Source organism: Polyodon spathula, chromosome 12 (genome assembly GCF_017654505.1).
Source record: "Polyodon spathula isolate WHYD16114869_AA chromosome 12, ASM1765450v1, whole genome shotgun sequence".
NCBI lineage: Eukaryota > Metazoa > Chordata > Actinopteri > Acipenseriformes > Polyodontidae > Polyodon > Polyodon spathula.
Genome location: NC_054545.1, coordinates 18,797,127 through 18,822,543, shown reverse-complemented (window position 1 = coordinate 18,822,543; position 25,417 = coordinate 18,797,127). Strand labels below are relative to the sequence as shown.

At 44.2% G+C, this 25,417-nt stretch overlaps 1 protein-coding gene across 3 annotated transcripts in view; it reads left to right on the top strand.

The window, feature by feature from the left end:
- cdan1 (codanin 1) overlaps positions 1-21,916 on the top strand; it is a 46,266-nt gene extending 24,350 nt beyond the window's left edge. For 2 of the 3 annotated variants that reach the window (XM_041266168.1, XM_041266165.1), the window contains exons 11-28: positions 963-1,153; positions 1,547-1,667; positions 2,256-2,399; positions 3,195-3,361; positions 4,470-4,551; positions 5,055-5,144; positions 5,724-5,778; positions 6,381-6,514; positions 8,839-8,942; positions 10,823-10,972; positions 11,662-11,725; positions 12,333-12,411; positions 13,586-13,791; positions 14,069-14,176; positions 14,605-14,668; positions 17,717-17,907; positions 19,794-19,901; positions 20,940-21,916. In XM_041266168.1, the coding sequence (XP_041122102.1) occupies positions 963-1,153; positions 1,547-1,667; positions 2,256-2,399; positions 3,195-3,361; positions 4,470-4,551; positions 5,055-5,144; positions 5,724-5,778; positions 6,381-6,514; positions 8,839-8,942; positions 10,823-10,972; positions 11,662-11,725; positions 12,333-12,411; positions 13,586-13,791; positions 14,069-14,176; positions 14,605-14,668; positions 17,717-17,907; positions 19,794-19,901; positions 20,940-21,023 (2,142 nt within the window). In that variant the 3' untranslated portion in view covers positions 21,024-21,916. The remainder of the gene's footprint in view (positions 1-962; positions 1,154-1,546; positions 1,668-2,255; positions 2,400-3,194; positions 3,362-4,469; positions 4,552-5,054; positions 5,145-5,723; positions 5,779-6,380; positions 6,515-8,838; positions 8,943-10,822; positions 10,973-11,661; positions 11,726-12,332; positions 12,412-13,585; positions 13,792-14,068; positions 14,177-14,604; positions 14,669-17,716; positions 17,908-19,793; positions 19,902-20,939) is intronic. The other variant, XM_041266169.1, reaches the window with a different exon arrangement.
- The last annotated feature ends 3,501 nt before the right edge of the window (positions 21,917-25,417 follow it).

Below are 25,417 nucleotides of genomic sequence, written 5' to 3'. Positions count from 1 at the left end.
GTAAGGCGCAGTGTTGTGATGTTCATGAAAGGTAAGGCGCAGTGTTGCGATCATGAGGTTAAACGCAGTGTTGTGATGTTATTGAGTGGTAAGATGCAGTGTTGTGATATTGAGAGGAAAGACGCAGTGTTGTGACATTCATGAGAGGTAAGACACAGTGTTGCGATCATAAGGTAAAACGCAGCGTTGTCATGTTAATGAAAGGTAAGACGCAGTGTGGGATCATGAGAGGTAAGACGCAGTGTTGTGATATTGAGAGGTAAGACGCAGTGTTGTGATAATGAAAGGTAAGACACAGTGTTGTGATGTAAATGAGAGGTAAGACGCAGTGTTGCGATCATGAGGTTAAACGCAGTGCTGTGATGTTATTGAGTGGTAAGACGCAGTGTTGTGATATTGAGAGGAAAGACGCAGTGTTGTGACATTCATGAGAGGTAAGACACAGTGTTGCGATCATGTTGCGATCATTGAGTGGTAAGTCGCAGTGTTGTGATGTTAATGAAAGGTAAGATGCAGTGTTGTGGTCATGAGAGGTAAGACGCAGCGTTGTGATGTTCATGAGGTAAGACGCTGTGTTGTGATGTTAATGAGGTAAGGTGCAGTGTTGTGATGCTCATGAGAGGTAAGGCGCAGTGTTGTGATCATGAGAGGTAAGACGCAGCGCTGTGATGTTCATGAGGTAAGACGTAGTGTTGTAATGTTAATGAGGATTAAGACAGTGTTGCGATCATGAGAGGCAAGACGCAGTGTTGCGATCATGAGAGGCAAGACGCAGTGTTGTGATATTGAGAGGTAAGACACAGTGTTGTGATGCTCATGAGAGGTAAGGTGCAGTGTTGTGATGCTCATGAGAGGTAAGGCACAGTGTTGTGATGTTCATGAGAGGTAAGATGTAGCGTTGGACCCCCTGTTCTCACTGCTCTGAATGTCATTGTATGTCTCTGATGTTTCCTGCTCTGTAGATGTGCAAGGAAATGGGTGGAGAGGCGCCTGACCTGGATGTACTCGGCATGCTGGGAGCGGACAACCTGAGCCGTCTAAAGAGACTGCAGGAGCGCTTCATCCAGCCCCAGAGCATTATGGGACCATGCCCCCCACCCTCCTTCCCAGGGCATCAGGAATTCTTCCGGGATTTCCTCCTGGCAGCTGGCAGGTGAGGACAACCACCAGTATTGCAGCATCCTCCAGGACAAAAGAAACAACAGGCCTTGGTTGGAACAATAATCTATTATCGTGATTATCGATTCATTAGTTTGATCAGTTCTTGTACTGAAAAATGATTATCAAAACTTGCATTATCAGCTGGTGTTACCTGAATGCAACTCTATTTTTCACCTTCTTTGTGAAATGTTCATTTTCCCTCCCCAGTTCCATATAGGTAGGGCTGTATCTTAGGATACTACACAGATGAATTAAAGCTATAAAACTAACTGCAGCTATTGTGGTTATCTAGATAAAATTTAAAAAAATAGTGTCCAAGGAGGGAGTGACGGCATAGTTATTTAGTGTGTTCAGAGTATTTTATTATTATTTTTTTTTTCTGCAGCTACCAGCTGAACCAGCACCTGATGGACAGCCTGTGCCAGCAGATCCTGGAGCTTGACTCCATTTGTATCCTGGGGCCTGGCAGCAGCAAGGAGGAGGGTGAGGGTGATGTGGAGCAGCAGGTGAGGTGGGGAGGAGGGAGGAGGAGGGACATGGAGCGACGTGGAGCAACAGGAGAGAGAGTTGTGGAAAGGGAACATGGAGGAGGGGGGTGAGGGGAGGGTAGAATGGAACAGGTGAAGGGGCGAGTGCTCCCCCTTTATATCTCCTGTAGTCAGGCAGTTTTGAGTTGTTGGTACAATATAGCAATAGGCAACATTGCAAATTTTGCAAATCACACATTCATTAATACTAGGAATGTACGGGGATGGCTTCAGCATGCTTGGTTATTTTAAAATGAAATGCACAATCATATGACATATTTGTAAACAGCACTCGCATGAAACATTGGAATAATATATATATGAATCCCATTGCTTCCAAAGCAGGAATTCTATGATGATGTGACATAATACAGGTCTCTCGGACCATCTGTTGTAGTAAAAGGAGGGTTGTTGGCAGTGAGGATATATCTTTAATTTGATGCCACCACCCATAGCAAAACTGAGAATCCAGCCAATCGTATGGGTTTTCTTTATTAAGTGCCGTCGTTAAAACTCTTTCTCTAAATGGGTGAGTGTGAGCTGACGAGGCTGTTGATTCTCTTGCAGGGTGAGAAGCAGCGATTCTGCTCAGTGCTGATGACGGCTCGCCTCCTTGCCAAGTTCCTGGGTTTCATCGTCTTCCTGCCGTACCAGACCAGGGAGCCACCAGCCAGGGGTGTGCAGGAGGCAGCCATCGGGGTCCGCAACAAGGTACAGCTCTGTCACTGCAAGCAGCAACTTGCTGCCTCCCCCAGACACGATCAGGGAGCACTGACACTCACTGCAATTCACTGCCTCCCACAGCCATGATCAGGGAGCACTGATACTGCCTCCCAGACATGATCCGGGAGCACTGACACTCACTGTAGCTTGCCGCCTCCCACAGACATGATCATGGAGAACTGACACTCGCTGCAATTCACTGCTTCCCACAGATATGATTTGGGAGCACTGATACTCACTGCAATTCACAGCCTCCCACAGACACGATCAGGGAGCACTGACACTCGCTGCAACTCGCTGCCTTCCACAGACATGATCAGGGAGCACTGACACTCGCTGCAGTTCACTGGCTCCCACAGACATGATCAGGGAGCACTGACACTCACTGCCTCCCCGACATGATCAGGCAGCACTGACACTCATTGCCTCCCACAGACACGATCCTGGAGCACTCACACTTGCTGCCTCCCAGACATGATCAGAGAGCACTGACACTCACTGCAACACGCTCTACTACAGACACAATTCAGGGAGCGCTGACACTCACTGCAACACGCTCTACTACAGACACAATCTGGGAGCATTGACACTCACTGCAACACTCTCTACTACAGACACAATCTGGGAGCACTGACACTCACTGCAACTCACTGCCTCCCACAGACACGATCCGGGAGCACTGCAGCTCACTGCCTGCTGTATAGTTAGTTCAGATCTGTGTGAATGACTATTGTAAAGCTCCCTAGTGTATGGTGTAAGCGTGTCTCTTGTCCTCATGTGCAGAGTGCTCCAGTGCTTGATGTTTGTGAGGTGCTGAGGCAGTCCATGGTGAAGCAGCGCACGGTGCTCACGGTTCCCTGGCTGGTCGAGTTTCTCTCCATGGTGGATCACACTGCCCCGTACCTACTGCACTACAGGAGGGTCTTCACACTTCTGCTGCAGCTGTACAGGTGACATGACTTGCTCCCTGCTCACCTGTCCCCACACCCTCCAGCTCTTAGTGTACTGTATAGTGAGGCTGAGTCCTTCCCTCCCCTCTCCCCACACCCCCCAGCTCCTATTCTGCTGTAGTGAGGCTGAGTTCTCCCCTCTCTCCTATCAATGACTTTACTTTGTGATGCAGTAATATTGCAATCTAAACACTTAAAGCAATGTGTTAAGTTGTAAAAATGTAAATTTAAACATAGTAAGTGACTCAGACTTCTCAAAGGGTCAATGCGAGAAACAGAACATTCCGGTAAAGTAGTTAAAAAAACAAACAAAAACAAACAAAACAAACAACTGCTACTATCATTATAGCTGTATTGTGAAAGTGTAGAAATTTTACAATCATATCATCCCTACAGTTAACGAGATTTAATTAGTCACATTTTTTATTACAAGGAAGCTTGCACAGGTGTTGAAGGAATTTATCAAATTTGTTTTCCCCTCTTAGCTATAGTGTCACATGCACACAGAAAATCCTTCTCTGGGGAACTACTGTAACTAGAAGCATCTTGTCATGGTCTGTAGTAGAAAAAATATTACTGTGAACCATAATGAGCTGAATTTTTTTTTAAACTTTCAAGGAAACAAACAAAACTAGAATTGGAAACCAGATAACATGAATGAAATGAACTGTACAGCTCTGCCCAAAAGTTTTGCATCACTCTATATAATTAACCAATTTTGCTTCATAAAGTCAAATGAAACCGGCTGAATAATGTTAACATATTAAATTACATCCGGCTTGGTAGTTTTCCACGTACTTATGAAAAACTGACAGACATTGAAAAATGTGACATTTCGAAATCTATCATGGAATACTGTACTATTACTATTAAGGCTTCCGGTAGACTTGCGATTTATCATGTTGTACTTTCTTTTGATTTCAGTACAATATCTAAATTATGTTCATGATAGTTTTGTTTTTTTGTCATATCTCAATCCTAAAATTCTAGGTGTTGCTAAGCTTTTGGCCACAGTTGTAGGTGAGAGAATGATTGAAATGTGTACATCCTTTTTATTTGAGTTTTTCACACAAGGTCTTTGAGTCTCGGTTTGTTGGTTGTGTTCCAGGCGCACCTTGCTGGGGAGGGACAGAGCGGGGAGCTTCCTGAACCAGCTGCTGGTTGTTGCTGTGCTGGGCTGGCTCTTCCAGGTAAGGACACTGTACAAGTGGTATTGAGGAACTGGGGGAAAATTTTCTAGGATTTTATAGCCATTTTATTTTCCAAATTAATTAATGGTGTTGCATTCACTTTTCTTTCAAGTCACATAGAAAGGATCTATCCTTTTCCATTTGATGTTGCATCCTGTACTGCTGGGACCAGCTGGGGTTTTATATGTTTGAATAATCTTACAAAAATGTAATGAATATTGAACAGAGCAGAAGGAGGTTCTTATACTCGCTGTACATGACACAGCAGAGAGATGTTCTTGTACTCGCTGTACAGGACACAGAGGAGAGAGATGTTCTTATACGCACTGTACAGGACGCAGAGCAGAGAGATGTTCTTATACTTGCTGTACAGGACACAGCAGAGAAATATTTTTATAGTACACTACTGACATCTCTCAGTTAATTTGTATTTTATGATTTCATATTGGAAGGTATGGTTGAGCACCATATTAAACCTTCCTGACTGCTTTTCTATATTCCAGGTCCCAACTGTTCCTGAGGATCTGTTCTTTAGTGGGGATTTCAGAGATGAAACTGATGTCATTGAAACACCAGCTCCCACTCAAGGACTGGTAAGTATTTGTGGGTAATATTGAGGCAGACTATGTTCCCTCACAAGTGATATCGGAGTTTAAAGATACAATGCATCATACGACCAAAAAATTGTATGCAAGTTTGTGGTCATGTGAGATGTGATCCACCAGCTGTATAAAAGCCATGTGAGTGTTGTGCAACTATTCAGCAACAATAATGGGAAAACAAGGATCTCAGTGACTATTTGGACAAGCGGCAGATGTGCTCCAGTAGCCCAAATGGCAGAATCTGTCATCACTGGACACACCTGTTGCTGCTCAAGCAATTCTGTACAGTTTCAGCCAGTCAGTGTACAGCAACGTGGATGTTGATCCCAGGCACCGGTGCCTGTGCAGCCCCATTGTATTGGACAAGGCCTGCCAGTTGAGGAGAGAGAGAGCAAGGTCTGATGAGTGGCCAAGATCAAATACCATTACAGTAAAGCACTTGGCATAGGGAAGGGCAAATCTCTAGCTCACCAGCACTCGTAAGAAGGTAAGTCGCATAGTGTAGGTATTCTGTGTTGATGTAGATCAGGGTGACTGAGTGCTGTAATGTGATGTTCATGTTGTTCTTAGGATTGTCTCCCCCTGGTGGACCAGCAGTTGCTTTACATCTGTTGCCCATATCTTAGTAAGTATGAACCCCATACAAACCCTTTTGCAGGAAGGATCGTACAGTTGCAGAGCTCTGATGGGCTTGTGAATATGGTGGTACCTGTTGTTGTGTTTTATTACAATTCATTGTGTTTTCCTTATGACAGGCCATCTTTAAAAAGACAATCAAGAAAATAAAGCTCTTTAAACACTGTCCAAGTTATTTTCCAGATGGCTTTTTTTTTTCCAATAGATAATAAGTATGCCCCCAATTTGTATCAGTGGGTTCTCATGAGCTCTTGATCACTGCATGGCTCACCCGCTTGGGTATTCTCTAATCATGTTGAAATAGTGCTGGGATGAGTATTCAAACAAACGCAGCTTGAAACGTATTCAGTGGGGAAAAATGATTTTGTTCGTTTTGTATTCGTTCATTTAATTGCAATCAATATAACTTTTTATAAATGACTGTCAAATATTTTGCAAAGGAAACCAGTGCATCATTGACGCCTGAAATAAGTGACGCACATGTTTCTGTACAGAAGTGTGTTCTGGTTTCTGGTATGAATTACAATATACTTCTGTTATCCAGCAGGGATTCAGTAGACAACTAACCTCCAAACCCTCCCTCCCTATCAGGCGAGTTCCGCAAACTGCTAGCTGCGTTTGTAGCAGGAAGTGCAGCGAAGAACGGGGGCTTGATCCGCAAAATAACACCAACCGCCGCAGAGCCACTGGAGTCTCCCGCCCCAATATCCCAACAGAAACTACAGGTACCGCACAGCCGCACATGTGGCTTGTACTAATCCTATGTACTGCCACATGAAAGCGGTAGTCAGCTAACCACAAGTAATTGCAGATGTCCTGACAATCATGCCTTCATTCTGTTTCGTGGTTGCATCACAATAATTAGGTCACAGCTGTCAGTTTGTGTTTCTGTCTGTTTTGAATAGAAACGGAAAGGTGTTGTGAAGCGTGTGGTTTTAGATGGACAAAAGCGCAGCTGTGGTTGCAAACAATTAACCCTTTTAAGGCCGAGCCCGAATATTTTGGGCCCTGGAACACTTACCTCGGGGCCGAGTCCGTTGTTTCACAGCGCTGCCTGGTTTGTGTATCCATTGTATCACTTAAAATGACCCTGAAGTGCCATCTGTGTGTACTGATAGGCTTAAAACAGCCATGTGGACTGAAGGGAAGGAGTGAAAGCAGACAGAGCTCATTTTGTGAGGAATAAGAGATCGCACAGGCTGCAGTGAAGTTGGTTTTCAGACTGGGAGTGATTACTCCAGTGGTGGGGAGGATCTATTACTATTCACTATTTTCTGTATTTATTTACTAAATACAATGTATTTAAAAAAAAAAAAAAAAAAAAACACTAATATATTTATAATATATATATATATATCTATATAAAGTATATATAATATATGTGTGTTGTGTGTGTGTGTGTGTGTGTGTGTGTGTGTGTGTGTATTTGTTTTTTGAATGTACTTTAAAAAATAGATGGTGAGTAAGTAGATTCAAGAAAATGCACAGAGTCCTTTTCTTCAGTCAGTTGCCAGGTTTATTGAAATATGCAGGGAGTCTGGTCCCAGGTACAGGACAAACAGAATACTCAAAATTACAATGTTTGCGTGACATTAAATACCCTTCTGTATAGATGGTCCACCTCCCCTTTCTCTGACATTAACCAATGGTCAAGGTAATTTAATTTATTGTGTGAGTGTTAATGTGTGTGTGTCTGTGTGTGTGGTCTAGTGTGACAACCTCTGAACTCAGTGCATTCTTCACACTCCTGGAGACAAAAGGTCCATACATCTGCCTTTTGTTATCTCCTTGCGACCCCCTTTGATGCCAGTGGGATTATCTCTTTTGATCTCTCTGAAGTCTAGAGCCTGTTCCCTTCTAGTCCACAGCATTGTTATCTCATTAGCTTGCAGTCATTGTTGGGCAGTTTGTAGACGCATCGTCTCTATCAGTGGTTAGCAGTACATGCAATTTGAACCAAACAGTCTGCTATCTGCAATATTAGTCTCTTTTCAGAAAAGAACACCAGTATAGCTCTGCTAGTCCACATGCGTAGCAAACCCCTAATCAATTCTCAATCCATGTTTTCCAACATTTGTTGTTAGATTTTTTTTATTGTGTTATTTACTTTAGACCTCAAGAAGTCAAAGTTCATTCTGTTTATGGACCATAATACATCAATAGTTATTGAAATATGTTTGTAATCTCTTTGTAATTTCTGGGCCTTTTTTATATTCCATCATGTTCTGAATTATGTAAATAGTTACTGGAAAAAGTGTCTTCATATGGCTACAGATCACTCCTGTATCTCTTGTGTGACATTCCTGTATCTGCTGCACCAGCAATGGGACCTGGAACACTGGCATGGGAGAGGAGGAGGATAAAGTGTTATGGGGAAACTTCTTTTTTTAAACTTTTTTTCTGCCAATTTTGTACCTTTTTACATTTTGCCATGTTGTGAATTCTGTAAACCGTTTTGAAAATAATATTCTTCAAGTTCTAAGCTTTTAAATGATAAATGGTTGATTTTAAATAGAATCTGAATGACTTATGACTCTTAAAAACAGGTGTATTCAAACACAGCTCAGGATTCCAGCATAGCATTCTAAATCCAGCTTTGAGAGGGTTAACATAACAATGACATTTTAAAAAATGTAAAAATAATTCCCAGCAGTTTAAAAGTGTATGAACAGGATAGTGTATCAAAACCGTACGTTCACAAAGAGCCCAGCATTATCAAATACAGGATTTATTAAAAAAAATAAATGAGTGACTGTTCAAACTATTTGACTGTTTTTACCTCAACTATTTGTCACATTGGTATTTGCTGTTTTATACTAGGTTTCTGCGTGATGCATACTTTTAATATTTGATACACAGCTGTGTTATGCGATTTTCCAGAACAGATTTTGTCCAGTAAAATATCATCTTTTTATCTGTCGCCTTGTTTTAATCCCTAATCGGCAGTATAGACCACATGTTTTGAGACTGTGTCTTGATGTGTGGCACAAGGCTGTAGTGGATTATTCTGCTGATCTTGTTCTCCTCTGCTTCTCTGGGTGGCTGCCAGGCGGAGTTGGAGCAGGCGTTCTTTCACAACCAACCCCCGTCACTGCGCCGTACCGTGGAGTTCGTAGCAGAGAGAGTCGGGTCAAATTCTGTCAAACACATCAAGTGAGTAACGCAGCCCTGTGACCTACTCCTCTGTCTCTCAGCTTCCTGGAAGACTGAGACTCTCAGGTCTGTGCTGTGAAGTTCAAGTCGCAGTCTCGCACAAATTTGTTTTGTTTTTGTTTTTACACCAGTATACAATTCATTTGTATCTGATTTAATAAATTCTTCTCTAGTCTGGACACCTTTTGCACTCTGTACAATTGACAGGCCTGTTCACTTTGTTTTTAGTTTTACCTTCGAGCTACATTGATATGCTAATAGTGACAGTATAGCTATGTGAGGAGCTGCTTTATATCGGCAGGATGTCCATATTATTATTATTATTTTCTTTACAAGAGAGAGAGAGTGATTTTGTATTGGCGCTGCAAATAAACACGCAACACTGACTTTGTACATGTAACGCCACAGAAGAGACGGGAGCCTCAATCTAGCATGGAAATTACAATCTAATGCACACACACACAGTAACAGTAAGCACATTTTATTTTATGGTAGAACAGAGAGAGATTTTAATTTTGTCATTGTCTATTGATAGATTAATCGTCTGATCTGTTAACCTGTTTCCTAGTGATACGAAATTGTATTGTAAGTAATGCAAAATATTGCTATTGTAGCCAGCCGATCAGTGAAAGAAAGCCCCTTCCAGACCGATGTTTGTGAAACCAATTTAGGTAACATTTATTCTTGTGTCCCGGATATACAGTACCTGATATTGTTGCAAGTTTAAAGCTGCCAGAATAACGCCCTGTTTACCATAACTCCTCCGCTGTCCCTGCAAGCACTGTGGCACACACCATCACTCTCGTAAAGCTACATCAGCTCCATTATAAATCTGTATTACGACGGTAACAAAAACTGTTAATTAATTTTGAATGTAGTTTTTATATTATTCATTGCAAATGTTGTATAATGCCAACTAATGTTTAATATACAGTACATACAGCTATGGCCAAAAGTTTTGCATTACCCTAGAACAGGGGTGTCACACTCCAGCCATCCAGGGTCGCAAGGTCTTCTGGGTTTCATTACAACGTAAGCTCTCAATTAACATAATGGATCCAATTATTTGTTCAATTGGATATATTTAATATGTTTTACCTTTTACAGTTGATTTAGGAAATGCCCTTGATTCAGTTATATACCTATTTGTATTTCTCCCAGATACTTAATAAAAAACTGACAGAAATTGAAAAATGTGACATTTTGTAATCCTGCACTACTATTCTGGCTTGCGGCAGACTTCGCAATATCGTTTTGTAGTTTCTTTGATTGACATGATTTTAAATAAAATATCAAAATTATGTTCATAGTTTTTTTTTATTTTGTGGTCTCAAAACAAAAATTGTTAACTTGGTCTCTAAAGACAAACAAGTTTTTCAATATTCATTTTCTGATAGTTTCAAAGAAATACGTTCAATAAAAAGAAAAATCAACTTTGTTCCCACCAAGATGATACAATAAACTTGTAGTACTGCCATGAAAGGAAAGCCCCGATGAGCAAACGTTGCAAGTTGCAGTATTTTTTTCTTCATTCTGAGATATTGTGAAATATTGGGTATACCATCTCATAAGTGCCCTCCAATATTTTTCATAATTTTGTTTTTCGTGAACCTTATTTTTGATACCACACTAATTTATCAAAGCCTGTAGGTGTGATTTTAATCAATTAAAACCCTCAAGGTGTGTGTGTGTGTCTATAGTTAGTTAGTTAATTAGAGGGTGGAAAATAAGACTGGATGTGTTGAAAGAGAAATGTGCCAACATTAGTTTAAGGAACATGAAGCAAAAAAGAGCATGTTGATGATGCTGTCAGAAAGAGTTGGGCATTGTTCAGTGCAGCAGACCAGACCAGTAACAGTGCATCTCTCCTCTCTATGCAGAGCCACGCTGGTCTCGGAGCTGGTGCAGTCCGGAGAGGCTCAGCTGCGAGGAAAGCTGAGGGATGAGAAGGCGAGCGTGGCCAGGCTCTTTGACACCGTGTGCACCCAGCTGTGTGAGAGGGGCAGGCAAGCACTCAGCAGAGCCAGAGAGTAAGCACCTGCTGCGTCCAATACCACCCTGCAGTACTGAGCCTGTGCGCCACTGCTGTGTTTTTTTTTTTTTTTTAATTAATATAATAAAATAGCATTTTTTTATAACTAGCATTTAGCCCTTTGTCGGTGACAAGGGTTTGCCAGTGCCAATGCACACCATTGACTGCCTTCTGAGAGTAGTGAAAATGTCTTTCATATCTACAGTAACACAGTACCAACTCAGGCTTGTGCTGGCAGACAATACCAATATTGCTGAGAAGTGGGGGAGGGCTGTGTCCCGTAGTGTCCTTATTGCACCGCTATATTATTAAACATAATGGGTCATAAATCAACCAGATCATGCACCCTCCAGCAACAATGCTGGTTTTCTGTTCTATCAGTAAACTACTCATTTCAATCGGAACACCAGCATTGTTGCAGGAGGGAGCATGATCTGGATACACTGCGATGCTTAGAAGAAAAAAACATTCTCCTGGCAAACCTTCCCTAGTAAAAGTTGAAAAGTTTCTAGTTGATTTACCTCCGATGTGAGACTTAAAATAGCAAAATTGTCAGCAGTATGTTGGGGGGGGGGGGGGTTATGAAATATTTTGACATCTAATTAAGAGCATTTACAAAAACTAGAATGTGTAAGAAGGCAGAGCTCCCATCTCTTCCTCACACCCTGTTTTCTTTGCTTGCTCCAGGTTTTGCAGTGTGAAGAGCCCTGAAGCTGTCAGGATTTTGCTTCCTGAAGAGACCTCTGCAGCAGTAAGGCATTTTAAAAATCTTACCAATCCTTTTTTTCTTCTGTCAGTTCAACAAACATTCCTAAACATGTTGCCATGGTGTTTTCATGAATAGAAAACTGGTTGACCAGGTGCACACAATGCTATTTTTTTTATTTTTTTTTTAGTGAAAAATCCTATGGACTAAAACATTATTCTTAACTTTTTAATGTACTTGTGTTTTGTATAAAAAGAGCTGCTTATAAATCAAGAAGCCGTTCTTCTTCAGGGTCAACTTTCCATATTTACCCGACAGGGGTTTGCAGCATCTATAAACTGCTGAAGGGTAGCCAAGCTTTTCAATGAACAGCAGCTTGCCTGGAAATGTTTTGAGAAGGTTAAACAACTCTAGAGTTTAGTTACTTTTCTAATGATCACAGATGTACTATTACTTCTGTCTTAGTCAGAAGTGTAATTGCTGGCTGTGGGTAGTTTTGGCGAGTCTCCATTATTCTGGTTACAATAATCTGTAATAATCTTCAACAAAGTTATTTGGTATTTCTTTAAGCCTTTCTAAGCACTTCGACCCCTGGTCAGAACTTAATCCTCATTGGCTTCCTGGCAGTCACATGAGTGTGCTTGTTCTGCAGGTTCTGAGCACAGCGGAGGACATTGCAGTCAGGTTAGCCACCGACAAGGCGTGCACCTGGCTCTCTGCTAATATCGCAGGTGAGAGCCCACTCGAACTGGGGGTTTAACCCTTTGCAGTCCATTTATTCAGCGCCTGTCAGGCACGTCAGGTCCAATTTATTTTCACACGCGCTGTTTATTTTACACACGCTGCTTAAAATATTTTTTTCCATGTAAAACCGGTTTAAAGGGCATTGTAATGCTAAGCGACATCACTACTGCATCTCCAGCCAAGCCCCACCCCTTGTTCGCTGTATTTTTCACGTATCTCTTTATAGACGTACATACTGATAAATCCTCTCCTGATCACTCGTTTTATCACCAAAGTCCACCTAATGCGATCCAAGTCATTATTTTATTACTATAACATCTTAAAAAGCTCTGCAAATGTCTGTGATATTCTTTGAGCGCTGGATGCGGAAGCAGCTTCCTCCTTTGTTTATGTCTGCTTAACTCTGTATGGCACAGCGACTAGGGCTCCTATCATTTGGCTCCTATCAGTCTCACTCGGCCATTGAATGTTTTTCTCTGCTTTTTCCGGAGAGAAAACGACCAGAGACCTGTGCTTTGTCTTTTCGATGACGTCAGACAGGGTCCAACATTGGACTGGAAAGTGAAAATCGTAATGTCGGACCTGGTCCAACTGGACCGCAAAGGGTTAAAGTAATTGTAGCTGACAAAAGAATTCCACAAGCTGCACATGTCTCATGGGCAGTTTCGAGGAACGCATGTTATAACAAACATGCATTTTCAATTTAAAACAGATCTGGTACTACACCAAGTTATCAGATTGCTTGCCTTGCCGTCTGTTGCTGCTTCCTGTCAAAGCAGGTGAAATTTACCCAGGAAGTGTTCACCTAGAATTTTAGAATTGAGAGAGAATTTAAAACAAAACTATATAAACATAATTTTAGATGTCTTATTTAACATCATATAATCAAAATTGTATTGTCAGAGTCTACCGGCCGTCATAATACTACTACATTATTTCTTGTTAGATTTCGAAATGTCACGTTTTTCAGTTTTTTATTAAGTATGTGGACAACTGTAAAGAGGTGTGTAATTTGTTGACGTAACATTATTCTGCAGGTTACATGAAACTTTATGAAGCAACATTTGTTAATTCTGTAGGGTGATGCTAAACTTTTGGCTACAGCTGTACTGTTTTTAGACAAGTTTTTGGACCTTGATTGGCGGATGTCTGTCTTGCTAGCCCTGATTAAGCGGGAGTTGAAGACGGCCTTCGACCGGATGATGAAATCCCTGCCGTCGCCTCCTGTCAGTGCCTTGTCCGAGGGGGAGACCCCGAGAGAGCACCGTGAACCCACAGCGAGCAGCCTGGAGAAGAGGGGGGCCAGCTGCCCCCCTGACTGTGAGCACAAAGCCACACTGCCCTCCGACCTCATCATTGAGATCAAGGTTAGCAGCTTAGTCATACACACAGTGGACATGTGCTGTTTCTACTACTGTGACTAGGGGTGTTAACATGAGTTTAAATGTTTCTGTAACACACAAATGTACAAAGCTGATCCACAGTAATGGAGCATCCATCATATGCATCATATAACAGTAACAGCACTCTAATGGAGGGCTTATTGTGATGTCTTTTCTGACTGGCTACAAACATTGCCAACATCTTGTGTGCTGTACAGAGCTGTTCTTGTGTGCTGAGCAGGAGCTGCTCTGTGTGTTTCAGGAGGTGCTGAGTGTGACGCTGGGGCCTCGGTCCCAGGAGGAGAGGGTCGGTTTCCAGCAGCTCCAGGACCTTCTGCAAAGACTGGGGGAGACGCTGTGCTGCAGGAAGGTAGTTACACCCAGGCTGGTGGAGTGCTCTGCTACACTGCACTGTATAACTAGCACTTGAACTGCTGCAGCATTGATACACAGCAGTTGTGATAGTGTCAGATGTTTTTTTTAGCAGTGATCTATGAAAAATGCCAGAAAGCTAAAGGGATACAGCCCAAAAATGTAATGTAGTATATGTACAGCAAATCAAATATGTGACATAAACAACTTTATTTTCTTGCTGTCTAAACTTAAAATGCTATGCTTTTTATTTTTGTCAATATACACGGGCTAGGTAGAAACCACAAACCTATTTCACTTTTGAGTCACCCGAGTTGGTTTTTCTCACTGAAACTCTTAATCAAGCTAGTAAATCGTGAGGTGCCCTTGTAGAAGTCCACAATGAAGCTGGCACTTAAACACCCATTGCTTTTCTCCTTCCCCCAGTTCATTTTTCCAGTTCCAGAGCAAATGTTGGCCAGATGCTCCGTCGGACTGGCTTGTGTGTTGGGTGAGTGAACTTGTTGATGTCGACCAGGGCGGAGTGCGTGGAGTTTCGAAGGCATACGAGTCTGTGCTTTGATCTATTTATAACTTTGGGAAGTCCTCGGTGCTAATATGTAGTAGGTTTGTTTGTTTTGAGTTAGCGTATTCTTGCTTCACACCAAACTGACCATTAAACCTGTACTTTTTTTTTTTTTTATTTCCTGTTTGAGGCTTGGTGATCTGTAGCTTCCGAAATGAATGTGAGGATTAGGGTTTAGAAGATGTGTAACATCTTTCTTTCTGTAAAGAAAGCTACACGGAAAAATATGAAGGAACAGAAACTTTGGTTCCATGTAAGAAAAGGATTATTTGAATAAAGACTAAATGTACAGAGATTAGGAATTTATTTTGCATGAATGCAAAATCTCTACACCAGTGTTCCTTGGAATGAAACTTTAGAAGCATGTAAAGAAGCACTGGATAACAGAAAAAATAAGTAAATAATACCAGCAGAAGAAATAATAACTGATCAAGAAAATAGATTACTTTTGGAAATAAGTTACAAGCAGAATGGCACAGCGATAGGCTCAAAATAAACCATTAGAATATACAAGATCTGTAGAGGGCATGTTTGGAATATGGACACATGGAGAATAATCTCTTTTCCAGTTTTAATGTCCAGATAACATTTCAGTGGGTCTACGGTGGACACAATCTGAAATTTAATTCTTAGATACATTGGTTAAACTTGATCAAGGATCTATTCAAACAGATCTTTACTCAAAACCTACTGATATGCATCCGTACCTAAATATATCATCTGCATGTCCGATTCAAAGTAAGAGCCAGTCCTAAAGGACTGGGTGTAAAGATGATCTGTTCTGATGAAAATGCCAATAAAAAAGAGTGAGGGGAATTGAAAATAAATCTTAGAGGATATAAAGAACAGATTATTGAGAGAGAATTACTGAGTTGACAAACTCAATAGAAATGAACTACTTGAGTATAATAAGAGAAAAGGTTGAACGAGTACCATTTTAATAATTACATATTCTAAACTATTACCCAACTTTTCAAAATAGTTTGTAAGCAGTGCTCAGGTGTAGGAGTGATGTGGTGATTGATGAAAGACAGACAACGATATTCCAAGTGCAATGGTGTTTATTTATATTCCCAAAGTCACTTGACAACTGTAAATAGTAATGAATGGTAGTACACAACAATGTGTACTGCACAGTATAACCCAGGGGTTTAATCCCAAAACAATAAACACAGTAGATACACACACAAAACACAACACGATAACAAGTCGAGTGAGTGCTAACGTGCAAGTGGTGAAATACAATTTATTTAGTGCGCAGCAGTGCAGTGATGTCCAGCGACAACACCATGTTAGCTGTCTAACAATAACAAACAAGAACAGTATTAGACTCTCACAGCACTTTCACTGTCCTTTCTAGTATGTCCGTAATCATGCCGTCCGTCATGCCCTCTTGGTTAACGAGTGGAATCGCTTTCTCCAATCTGTGATCGCCACATCGCTTCCCTTCTGGGGCGATGACTTAGTATACTGTGGCTCCGCCCCCTTTCTAGATGGCCTACTTCCGTCTAACCCTGGGAATGAATTGTCAGACCATCCAGTCCAGGGCATGCTGTTCCTTTTCTACAGCGCCCTCACAGGTCAGGGGGGAAATTTGTAACCAAGGTTCATTTTCTCTGTCACTACCTGCTTAATTAGACCTTTTTACTTGTTTCCAGCTCTTAAAACAATTGCAGTTCAAGTTCCTTATCAAATTTTATAGCTAACGTGAAATATGCAACTGTTCCAAGAGCTGAAAACAAGTAAAAAGGTCTAATTAAGCAAATTGTCAGTTCAATTAAGGGTCTAGGTCAGTAATTGAGAGCTCGGGCGGAACGAAAACCAGCAGCCATAGGGGGTCCCCAGAACCGAGTTTGAGAAGCCGTGGGCGGGAGCTACCAGGAGGTGGTGCATAATTGGCTGAGCGCCGCCCAGGGGGGTGCTTAGGTCGGCCAGAGTGTCCTCTGATGACCGTGCACCGGCGACTCCTGTGGTCTGGCCGGGCACCTGCCGGCTTGCCTGTAAGCTGCCCAGAGCTGCATTGTCCTCCGACATTGAAGCTCTGGGTTGGCTGCATGGCGGGCCTGCAGAGTGGGGGAAAGAAAGCGGTCGGCTGACGGCACATGCTTCGCCACTCCCGAGTCAGCGCAGGGCTTGTTGCGGTAAGCTGAGCTTAAAGTACAATTGGATATGTCAAATTGGAAGAAAAGCAGATTCAAATTAATTGGTGACTACTAAATTTAAAGAAAATAAGTAATAATAATAATTGATTGACAGCTCATTATATATAGAACCCCATTGAAAACCTCTGGAATGTGATCAAGAGGAAGATGGATGGTCACAAGCCATCAAACAAAGCCAAGCTGCTTGAATTTTTGTGCCAGGAGTGGCATAAAGTCACCCAACATCAATGTGAAAGACTGGTGGAGAGCATGCCAAGACGCATGAAAGCTGTGATTCAAAATCAGGGTTATTCCACCAAATATTGATTTCTGAACTCTTCCTAAGTTAAAACATTAGTATTGTGTTGTTTAAAAATGAATCTGAACTTATTTTCTTTGCATTATTTGAGGTCTGACAACACTGCATCTTTTTTGTTATTTTGACCAGTTGTCATTTTCTGCAAATAAATGCTCTAAATGACAATATTTTTATTTGGAATTTGGGAGAAATGTTGTCAGTAGTTTATAGAATAAAACAAAAATGTTCATTTTACCCAAACACATACCTATAAATAGTAAAACCAGAGAAACTGATAATTTTGCAGTGGTCTCAATTTTTTCCAGAGCTCTGTGTGTGTGTGTGTGTATATATATATATATATATATATATATATATATATATATATATATATATATATATATATATATATATATATATATTTTTTGCTAAAACAAACCTGTTATATAAATTTAATATATAATTAATATTCAAAGTTGATCAGTTCATTTTACACAGGGTGTGGGTGTGTGTGTTGCTCTTGTGTTTCTGCAGTGTCAGGCCAGCTGCCTCTCGGTCAACCTGAGCTCCCTGCGGAGGAGAGCAGTGTCGGGGGGAGTCCGGTCCGCACCCTGCTGAATCAGCTCCTGGGACTGTGGACACACGTCTTCCGCACTCCCGTCCCTCTGCAGCTGCTCTTCACTGACAAACAGCTGGCTTCCGTCCTGGAGTCTGGACACACACAGGTATGCCTACCATCGCCTAAACTGCATCTCTACATTGCTGCACACAGGAGCTACTCTTCAGCATCTCCAGGGAAAAGAATGTTTAAGCCTTTGCAGTTCTATGTCGGACCCTGTCCAACATCATCAAAAAGGCGTCAAGCACGGGTCCCTAGTGGTTTTTTCTCCAGAAAAAGCAAAGAAAAGCTTTCAATGGCCGAGAGAGACAGACAGAAACTGAAAAAAAAAATGGAGGCAGATCTGAGCAATACGCATAGTCCCTTCACCACAGACACAACACGGACATAAACAAACAAGACAGCTGCTTCCACATCCAGCGCTCATAGAATATCACAGACACAACACAGACATACACAAACAAGATAACTGCTTCCACATCCAGAGCTGAAAGAAAATCACTTTGCCGAGCTTCTTGAGGTGTTATATTAATAAAATAATGACTTGGATAGCGTTATTGTGGAGTGATCAGGAGACGATTTATCAGCATGCACTGCTATGAAGAGATATGTGATTAATACAGCGAACAAGGAGTGGAGCGGGCTGGAGATGCAGTATTGAGTGTCCTGTTGATATGCAGTGTCTTTTAAACCTGTTTTACTGTGAATAAAATTACTTTTAAACCGCGCTTGTGTAAAATAAACAGCTTGTGTGAGAATAAATTAGACCTGATGTGCGAGACAGGCGCTGAATAAATGGGCCGCAAAGGGTTAATGAAATCAAAGTAAAGCAGATCCATCTCAATCAGAGTTAATTAGTTTCCTACTGGGTGTGGTTCAAGTTGGAAGTGGCCACACTCCAAGTATGCAATATTATTGTAGAGGGGGACTCCACTGTAAACCAAGCATCTACCATCTAACAGAGTCTAAGATCTGCTGTCCTGCCTGTTGTGACTGAAGCTGACCTGCAGTAATACAGAATGCATGGTGGAGATGCTGTATGCATGATTATGGTAACTGGGTCATACCTCTTTGAATATTCTGAAGCCATTTTTAAAAACTGAACAGGTTACTGCTCTCTTGGTTATAAGGATGACAGGTTTACTGTTTTGTTGCAAAGCCATTAAGAAAATGGTGAATGTACAGCCCCTTTCACACTGGCATGCTCTACCCGAGTCAGGACCTGGTGACATGCGGGTCAGGTACGCGATTTCACACTGCTTTTGATAAAGCAGGGTTGACCTGGGTGACAGACACAAGTACACGATGCCGCGTGTCAATGCCCCGGAAGCAGCTTGTTACAGATGCTTCCATCCAAGCTTCTCAGGATTGAACCATCGGCCCAAATGTTGATTAGAGCAAATGTTTATACATCCCTGCTTTAATCTGGCTTAATCAACAAAAATATGGCTAAAGAGAAATGTTCCTTGCGGAAGTGCAGGTGTGGCTATTTGTTATTGTGTCAGCTCACAAGTGGCCATCATATATTTTGTCCCGCTCAACCCGGGACAAAGCGTGTCAACCCTCATCTTGAGGTGGGTCGCTGGGACTCGGGTAAACCCAGGTACGACCCAGGTATGTGGTGTCGTAGTCCGCGGGATTGTAACCCGGGTTCGGACCCAGGTAGGAGTGCCAGTGTGAAAGGAGCTTACTATAGGGCTGTCTAGTTAACTATCTAAAAATGACGTGGGAAAGAGCGAGGCAATGTTGGGCAAAGGAGCTGAACCATGTGACTTACGGTAGACTGACCATTTATTTGCCCTCCTGCGTTTTGTTCTCGGCTAGGAGTCTGTATTGTCTAGCAAGATTATAGTTTTGATTGCCCACAGTTGTCATACTTTGTACCTGCTCAGTGGTAGTGAACACCTGGCATGGGTGGGAGGCCACATATTGCCCTCCATGATACAGGGTGCTGTATGTTTAATTGCGCTGTGATCGTGCCTTTGCCTGCAGTGGGAGGAGTTCCTGTTTCTTGTCAGCGAGCTGCAAGGAAGAGGACTGCTGGGGGCAGAGGAGGTGCAGAGCAGCTGGAAAAACCTGTCTGCACTGTCCTGGCCCACGGTGAGTGCACCGAGACCGGGGCTCAGCCCACGCTGTACCCCTGAACCATACACAGTGAGTGCACCGAGACCAGGACAGCCCACGCTCTACCCCTGAACCGTACACAGTGAGTGCACCGAGACCGGGGCTCAGCCCACGCTCTACCCCTGAACCGTACACAGTGAGTGCACCGAGACCGGGGCTCAGCCCACGCTCTACCCCTGAACCGTACACAGTGAGTGCACCGAGACCGGGGCTCAGCCCACGCTCTACCCCTGAACCGTCCGCAGTGAGTGCACCGAGACCGGGGCTCAGCCCACGCTCTACCCCTGAACCGTCCGCAGTGAGTGCACCGAGACCGGGGCTCAGCCCACGCTCTACCCCTGAACCGTACACAGTGAGTGCACCGAGACCGGGGCTCAGCCCACGCTCTACCCCTGAACCGTCCGCAGTGAGTGCACCGAGACCGGGGCTCAGCCCACGCTCTACCCCTGAACCGTACACAGTGAGTGCACCGAGACCGGGGCTCAGCCCACGCTCTACCCCTGAACCGTACACAGTGAGTGCACCGAGACCGGGGCTCAGCCCACGCTCTACCCCTGAACCGTACACAGTGAGTGCACCGAGACCGGGGCTCAGCCCACGCTCCACCCCTGAACCGTACACAGTGAGTGCACCGAGACCGGGGCTCAGCCCACTTCTACCCCTGAACCGTATACAGTGAGTGCACTGAGACCGGGGCTCAGCCCACGCTCCACCCCTGAACCGTATACAGTGAGTGCACCGAGACCGGGGCTCAGCCCACGTTCTACCCCTGAACCATACACGGTCCCTTCTTGAGACAGAGACGTGAAGAATGTGCTAAATATTTGAGACACTTTTCATTTGCTTGATTTATCCAGTTTTGATGAAGCTTGCTGTGGACATTCATTAGCTCAACTTATTGTTAGCTAACTTGTTAATGACATTCTTTATGTTTGACAGTGTTGGACAGTTACACATCTATGGAGATTTTTTTACATGTTATGTTCCTTACATAATTGTTTATTTTTCTAATAGGACTTCATGGAACAAATCAACAGGGCAGCCTGCAGACTTCAGCAGGAGCAATACCAGGGCGTGCTGCTGCAGAACAGTGACTAAACAGCAGGGGGTGCCAGTGGAGACTGGGATCGCTATATTAGAACTGACAATGGAGCCAGTGGAGATGCATTGTGGTGGAGTTTCTGAAATGCAAGGGGAGAACTTCAAGAAACCGCCTGACCCAGAATTGCACAAAAACTCACCTCCTGCAGATACCAGTGATCTGGTTCAGCTGTTCAATTGCAGTACCAAACATGTAGACATGCCCCACCCAAAGCTACCTGTACATAGCATTTAGATTTCATCAATAGGTGTGCTCTTTACAATAAGATGGGAATTATTACCTAACATATAGTTTCCACTATTACTTGGGAGGTATTCCTGTTTCTCAGTGCAGGGGCAGTCCACTGCAGATGTCGCTTGCTGCCAGCAGAAAATGCTGCTTAAAAAACCATCTCTCCAGCAAGAATTGCTGCTGGGCTGTACTAGGAAAGAAAGTGGAACGTTTTCCTAATGCAATTCAATACGAGTGCCTTCCAAGCCTGTTTCTGGTGAGGTGAGGGTGCCTTGCCTGCGCTGTACCAGGGGTGGGGATGAAGACTTGCATTCCACAGCAGTCCAAGCCATGTCTAGGCTTTACTGAGACATCCAAGCTGTTTCCACCTGTTCTGTTACTAGTGGCTACCCTTGCACAATCCTTTGGCCATTGGCTACTGTCCCTTCTGTTACCTTGGAACCCAGCCTGTTTCCAGTGTGGTTGTTGACATGCTCTCCCTGCATGGTGTGATGCAGGCTGGGGGTTGCATAAGCTGCCTTGAACCCTGATGTTGATGCTGTTTCTGCTTCTTTCAATGAATGCTGAACAATGCATTTGTGATTCCTCTCTAGTTCATATTGGACTTCTTGTATCTTGTTAATCATGTCTTTCTAAACCAAATATTTGAATAAAATGATTTCTTTATTTAAAAATTGAATAGCTTGTTTTTTTTATCCATCTTATGTAGAACTTCTTATCCATGTATTTATGGCAAACCGTTTTAATGTTTAATTTCTGATATCCGTAATGTTTTGTTGGAGATATCGAGAATAGGATTTGTGATATGAACAATCCACAAGATTATTTTTTTATATCAAACGTAGAATTGTTATCCGTAATTGCGTCACCATTTTTGATGTGAAAAATATATATATATATATATATATATATTTTTTTTTTGTTTTAAAAAAAGCAACCATACTGATTAGTTGACGACATGTAGTTGCCTGTACTTTGCTTGTTTAAGAGTCATTGGAAAGCTCTAGGCAGGCCTTTAGTACATGGCTGATAGGGAGGTACCTCAAGTGTCTAGGGCTGTCTTTTCCTCTATAGAAAAGGGACAGATAAGATATGTTTAACAGCAAAACTTCAAAATTCCTGTCATTTAACACCCAGGTGTTTTCAAAGACATTTTATTTTTAATTCTTGTTCAGTTTTAAATAGCTTTGCACAAATTTAATGAAACTTTGTTCCCTTTCAATTCGAAAAAAACCATTAACGTACGGGACATTGCCGTCAGGCAGTAGGGAATTTGCTGAGCTTTATAGCAAAGCTGCCGATAGGCCTCTGCTCGAGCTGCCGTGTAAGCCAGCCCCCCTGGGAGCTTACTATACGCAGCGCACAGAGACTCTCTTCCTCTTTTGTCTTCAGCATCGGTAGCGGTAGGTACTAGAGCTCGTACTGATTGTACTCACAAAGCTTAGGCTTGAGAAGCTGCCCCTCCCCTTCTAGGGCACGCCCTCGTTGGGAGTCTAGGTCACGCTCCAGGTCGCCTCGTCGTAGGGGGCGCTCTCGTTCCCCTCGTCGAGACAGGCGGCGCTCAGACAAGTCTGAGGTGGTGGAATTAACCTCCAAGATGACTCAGTTCATGGAGGTCATGATGGGACAGCAGTCCCTGCTTATGTCTCTGGCTACTGCAGTGCCTCAAGCCCCAGAGCAGACCACTGGACCCGTCTCCAGCCAACCAGTGGCTCTATCAACCAACCTCTATCGGATGTTCCCCTTCCGATACAGCCGCAACAGGACTGGGATATAGATGCCGTCTCCAGAAATGCTTCTGACATCCTGGAAGGGGACAGTGTAGAGGCTGAGGTAGCCTCCCACCACTCGGACTAGGACGCTGAGTTCGAGCCGATGGACACTGACGACCCTATGTGGTCTGTGGTTGACAGAGCAACCGGCCACTTGGGTATTGATTGGCCCCAGACAGAGCTTCCACGGCGATCTCTGTTTGAGTCGCCTTCGGCCCAGTCACGTCAGTCCAGGATGCTCCCAGCTGGCCTAGCGTCCTTTCCACCGCTGGACGCTGCGTTCGCCGCGTTGGTGAAAACGCCGACACTGTCTGGGCTTACTAAGGACCCAGCGTGTCCTAATAAACAGTGCAGGACCTAAAGAAAGGGTATTCTGCGGCCACGGAGGCAGTCAGACTGTCTAACGTAGCCAGTCTACTGACAGTCTACCAGGGGGCACTAATTAGAGACCTTCCGGAGTGCCCTTCTGCAGCCCTTAGAAGCGAGCTAGACACGGTCAGCCAGCTGGTAAGGTTAGCCCAGCTCAACGTGCGGGCTCAGGACAGGAGCATTGCTTCAATGGTGGTGGCCAGAAGACAGCTCTGGCTCTCACAGGCGAGAGTGCAGGAGCCTGACAAGGCCCCCTTGCTGGACGCCCCAATCACTCCCGGACACACGTTTGGTCCGGCAGTAGAGGAGATGCTACAACGCTCCGTCAAGGCATGAGAGGCGTCGCAGCAAATTGCCAAGATGTGGCCAAGCAAACGATTCCAGCCGAAGTGGCCCCAGGGACAGCCCTGGCGCAAGGCACCGCCACAGCAGCAGGCACAACCACGGGATGGTAAGACCTCCCCCGCAGGTCTATCAGTGCGACTTGGGGTTACAAAACCGCGGCACGTAGAATGGCGCCCTAGAGGAGGTGGCAGGTCAATTCCTCGTGGCTCCGGCCAGGCCCCTCGTGAGGTGAGCAGCCAAAGCAGCCCAGAGACACCCAGGCAGCTATTAGCCCACCCCTACACTGTTCCACAGCTCCAGTTCTGGCAACAGTGTGCCAACGACATCTGGGTGCACAAGACCATTTCCACCGGGTACACCCTTCAGTTCTGGTTAAAGCCTCCCCCCTTCAGGGGGGTGGTCGTAACTGCAGTGAAGGACTCGGTTCAGTCCTCAGCTCTGAATGCGGAGATACAGGCACTGCTCAGGAAGCGTGCCATTCAACAAGTAGACCCTGCTCTGATCGACCAGGGCTTCTATTCCAAATACTTCCTAGTGCCCAAAAAGGACGGCGGGTTCCGCCCTATTTTAGATCTGCGAGTACTGAACAGATACCTACGGCGGTTATCGCACAGGCACATCATCCAGTCAGTCCGACACGGAGACAGGTTTACCACCGTGGACCTGACAGATGCGTACTTTCACGTTCCCATCTGCCCAGGTCACAGGATGTATCTGCGTTTCGCATTCCAGAGCAGGGTGTACGAGTTTTGTGTCCTCCCATTCGGTCTGTCTCTAGCTCCTCAAACCTTTTCAAAATGTATGGACGCCATTTTAGCCCCTTTGCAGGCTCAAGGTGTCCAACTGCTGAACTATCTGGACGATTGCCTCGTCTGCGCGCAGTCAAAGGAGCAACTGGAACAGCACACGGTGGTTACGAACCATCTTCAGCAGCTGGGTCTGAAGGTCAATTCAAAGAAGAGCTGCCTCGTGCCAAGCCAACAGACCAAGTTCGTGGGGCTGCATCTGGACTCTGTGTCCATGGAAGCAACCCTGTCGACACAAAGAGTTGCCTCGCTGGAACGGTGTCTCTCCCTGTTCAAGTTGAGAGAAACAATCAGCATGGAGCTGTGTCAGCGGATGCTGGGGCTGATGGCTGCCGCCTCACAAGCCCTTCCCTTGGGCTTATTACACTAGAGACCTCTACAGGCCTGGTTCAATGCCTTCACGTTACATCCGCAGAGAGACAAACACAGCAGGTTGACGGTATCCCGAACCTGCTGGGAAGCACTACGCTGGTGGGAAGTTCTGGCAAACATCCGCCAGGGCGTTCGTCTGGGTCCCATCTTCCGGAGGGAAGTGATTACGACCGACGCTTCCAACCAAGGTTGGGGAGCAGTCTGGAACGGCTCAGGGACCCACGGAGTGTGGTCAGGACCCTGGAGGTCAGCCCACATCAATGTTCTGGAACTCAGAGCAGTGGACTTCGCCCTCCGGCACTTCTTGCCAGCGCTTCTAGACAAGCACGTGTTGGTGTGGTCGGACAACACCATGGTTGTGGCGTATATCAACTGCCAGGGCGGCCTACGGTCCCCCCGCCTTCACCGAATGGTAGCACGGCTGTTGCTATGGGCTACAGCCGCGCTTGACCTCTCTGCGCGCGGTTCACCTACCGGTGCTGAGTCAATTACGCA